The 3,764-nt window shown below is 40.4% G+C and overlaps 1 protein-coding gene across 1 annotated transcript; it reads left to right on the forward strand.

Moving 5' to 3' along the window:
• Positions 1-297: 297 nt before the first annotated feature.
• On the forward strand, positions 298-1,929 carry LOC131233788 (leucine-rich repeat extensin-like protein 6). Its single transcript, XM_058230580.1, has one exon. It carries the CDS (start codon positions 402-404, stop codon positions 1,566-1,568), a length of 1,167 nt encoding a protein of 388 aa, XP_058086563.1. The 5' UTR covers positions 298-401; the 3' UTR covers positions 1,569-1,929.
• Positions 1,930-3,764: the final 1,835 nt, after the last annotated feature.

A 3,764-nucleotide genomic window follows, 5' to 3' on the forward strand; every position in this document is an offset into this window, starting at 1 on the left:
CTTTGTCCACTGGTGTGGTCCACATGAGATTGGTATCTACTTAATTTTTGTAATAACATACTCGAATGATCTTAAAAGAAGGATGGCCAGCATGGATATGAAAAATATTCATCAAGGTGGGCCACACACGGTAAAGATAACAACCACTAAGCTGTTACCCGGATAAGATAGCAAACTAATTTTTCTGCAAAAATTCAAATTATAATTTAATAAAATAAATTTTTTAATATAATATATTTAATAAAATAATCAAGAATTGAAGTATTTCATACTCCATTGATAGGTTAAAAGGTCACCAATCCCATATACAACCACAACCCTTTCTTCACCATCTTTCACTTCCAAAAAAAACAAAGCATCCCTCCCTACAACTCTCGTCAAATAACTATCTTCTTCTCTCAATGACAATTCCACACCTCAAAACAGCCCTTTGGGGCTTCTTCTTCATCTCCATCTCTTTCCTCTCCTTCTCCAAATCCTCTTTCCAAGATTCCCCTCCTGATCTCTTCAACCCCAAACTTCAACAAGCTTACATTGCTCTCCAAGCATGGAAACACACCTTCACCTCAGACCCCAAAAACCTCACTTACAACTGGTGCGGCCCTGACGTTTGCAACTACACAGGAATCTACTGCGCTCCATCACTCAACGATCATAATCTAACCGTCGTCGCAGGCATCGATCTCAACCACGGTAACATCACCGGCACTTTACCTGAAGATCTCGGTCTACTCGTAGACCTCGCACTCTTCCACATTAACTCCAATCGTTTCTGTGGGACCCTCCCAAAAAGCTTCAGAGACCTCCGCCTCTTATTCGAAATCGACGTCAGCAACAACCAGTTATCAGGTTCTTTCCCGACGGTTCTCCTCCGTCTCCCTTCACTCAAATTTCTCGATATCCGTTATAATCAATTCAAAGGAGATGTACCAGACAAGCTCTTCGATCTCAATCTCGACGCTATCTTCATCAACAACAACAAGTTCCGGTCTTCGGTTCCGACCAACATCGGAAATTCAACTGTTTCAGTCCTTGTTCTTGCTAACAACAATCTCAATGGCTGCTTGCCTCGCAGTCTCGGACAGATGGCCGGAACGCTACATGAGATTATTTTCATGAATGCCGGCCTCACATCTTGCTTGCCACCGGAGCTCGGGTTGCTGAAAAACGTGACGGTCTTTGACGTCAGCTTCAACAAGCTGGTGGGGCCGTTGCCGGAGGAGATTGGAGAAATGACTAGCTTGGAACAGTTGAATGTAGCTCATAACCGGCTCTCCGGTGAGATTCCAGAGAGCATATGTTCGTTGCCGAAATTAGAGAACTTCACGTATTCATACAACTATTTCTGCGGAGCGCCGCCGATCTGTCTCAAGCTTCAGGACAAAGACGATCGGAAGAACTGTATTCCAGACCGGCCTTTTCAGAGATCGGAAGAGGAGTGTTCTTCGTTCCTTTCACACCCTATTCACTGTGATGGATTTGGCTGTTCGGCACCATCACCACCACCGCCACCTCCACCGCCTCCGCCGCCACCATCACCACCACCCCCAGTTGATAACTACCCGTGATTGCTGCCATGGCGCCACCCCTACCTATGTATTCACTGCAATTTATAGTCTTGATATTCTTTGTTTTGGGTGACATAAGGTTTCTTCTTGGCTAGTGGTGGAAGAAACATGTGTTAGTGGAATGTGAAGTGTTTTCGTTTTAGGTTGCGTTTGGATGCACAAGTGAATTGAATTGCATATATAATGGTGGGCCCTACAAATATTTACAAATATATGGTGTTTGCCTTTATTGATTTTAGCGTCAGAATCTTCCAAAGAAGCTTAACTGTCAATGCAGGCGCGTGCCATGAATGACCTAAGTAAATAATAATGGCTTATTTATCAGTATTTACCGTTTGGTATTATAATCCAAACAGCTATTAAAAATGAGAAATGTTAATATGAGGTCAATCTCACAGAGCTTTCCTCTCAAGTCAAGCTGTGTGGGACCCACGGGTATCGGAAATTCACAGCTCGTGGGTCCCTCCAGGTTATAGGATATACTAAAAGTCAGCCGTATCCAGAATGCAAGTGGGCCACACAAAACTGGGAAGCGGATTGGCTGGTGTACCACACACCAGCTATATAGCTGGTGTATTTGACGTCCCCAAGTTCTGTGGGTCCCATCATGAGGTATGTGTTATATCCAAACTGTCTATCCATTCGGTGATATCGTATTAAGGCTTGAGCCAAAAAATAAGACAAATCTAAAGATCAATTGGACCACACTGCAAAAAGCATAGGGGGATTGAACATCTACCATTGAAACCCTTTTGGAGTCACAGAAGTTTCGGATTAATATGAAATTTGTTTTTCCTCTTCATCCATGTATTTTTGACCTTATTAACAAATTGGATGTAATATAAACGTTATAGTGTACCCTATGAATTTTTTACGGATGAAAATCATTATCCTCACTCCTATTTTTGTGTGGTCCATTCAAGCTTTCGATATGATTCAATTTTTATTTTTGCTAATTTTCTAAAATAATCTCAAAAAATGGATGAACGTTGTGGATCTAATAAATACATCATTGGGGGCCATGTAACTTTGATCTCCTTTGAACCGTTAGTACAACTCAGAGCTGGAGGAACGTCAGCGCTCGTCTTCGAGCGACGCATATATACACTGGTGTGTGGGACAACAGCCAATCCGCTTCCCTGAAACTGTGTAAATTCATGCTTAAAACCTTCTGTTTTTTAAAACTCGATCTACAAATATAAATAACATCTCAGCAGGCCATATAAATTATTATGAAGGTTTTAATGGCTAGATACCTAGCTTACGAAGGTTTCAGTGGCTAGATATCTAGCTACCTTTTCCCACTATTAAAAATTACCCATGCCTCGATAGATGATCGAACCTGTCACTTCATGTGAAACTCTTGCAAGTCCACGAGGCTAACGATGAAAATATCCAACATTCCTGTTTTAACAAACAATTGGTACATGTATCAAAGGATAGGATTGTTCAAGCTACTAGCTTTTACCGTAACAATACTAATTATCACAATTTAGCTGTTTTAATTTGAGTTAATATATATATGCCATGTTTATTATTTTTAAGTATCAAGCATCTCACTCACCAAGAGTATCAAATAACATCTCAATTGCAAGGGGAGCTGATTGCCTACCAAGATTTATGTATTTTATGCGCTACATTCATTTATTTTATCAAATAATTTTATGACTTAAAAATGAAGCATATCTAAAGCTTATAAGTAAATCACATTACAGGAAATAGTACGAATTGATTTATGTATCTTATGCACCACATTTATTTATTTTTTCAGATAATTAATTTTATAACTTAAACTTAAAAATGAAGCATATCTAAATCGTAAGTGAATCACATCATAGGAAATAGTGTAAATTGAATGTCTGCCGTTGAAAAATTACCAAGGGCTTATGGTTTAGTCGGTGTGATAAAAGAATACCGAGTTATTCAACATGCAATCCGATTTCAACTGCCAAGGTCTTGGTAACATTTGGCGACGCAGATTGCGTCCTACCCCGGCATGTCTCTAGCCTCGAACGGGCAGCTCTATGAGTGGTCCCACCTTTAGTTATATGTACTTCCAAGCCATCCATGCCTTTTCTCGTATCATTTTTTACGCACTTCCACGAAAATGAGGAAGAACCTAAGCCCAAATGAGCTACAACCACACGTGACTCTTGCATTTAATGCATGCAAGGGGGCATTTATTGCTCGGTGTAT

The sequence above is a fragment of the Magnolia sinica genome, chromosome 18, assembly GCF_029962835.1.
Source record: "Magnolia sinica isolate HGM2019 chromosome 18, MsV1, whole genome shotgun sequence".
In the NCBI taxonomy this organism is placed as follows: Eukaryota; Viridiplantae; Streptophyta; class Magnoliopsida; order Magnoliales; family Magnoliaceae; genus Magnolia; species Magnolia sinica.

Bases quoted from the DNA above. Each gene is read 5' to 3' on its own strand.
- LOC131233788 (XM_058230580.1), top strand. From the start codon at position 402: ATGACAATTCCACACCTCAAAACAGCCCTTTGGGGCTTCTTCTTCATC.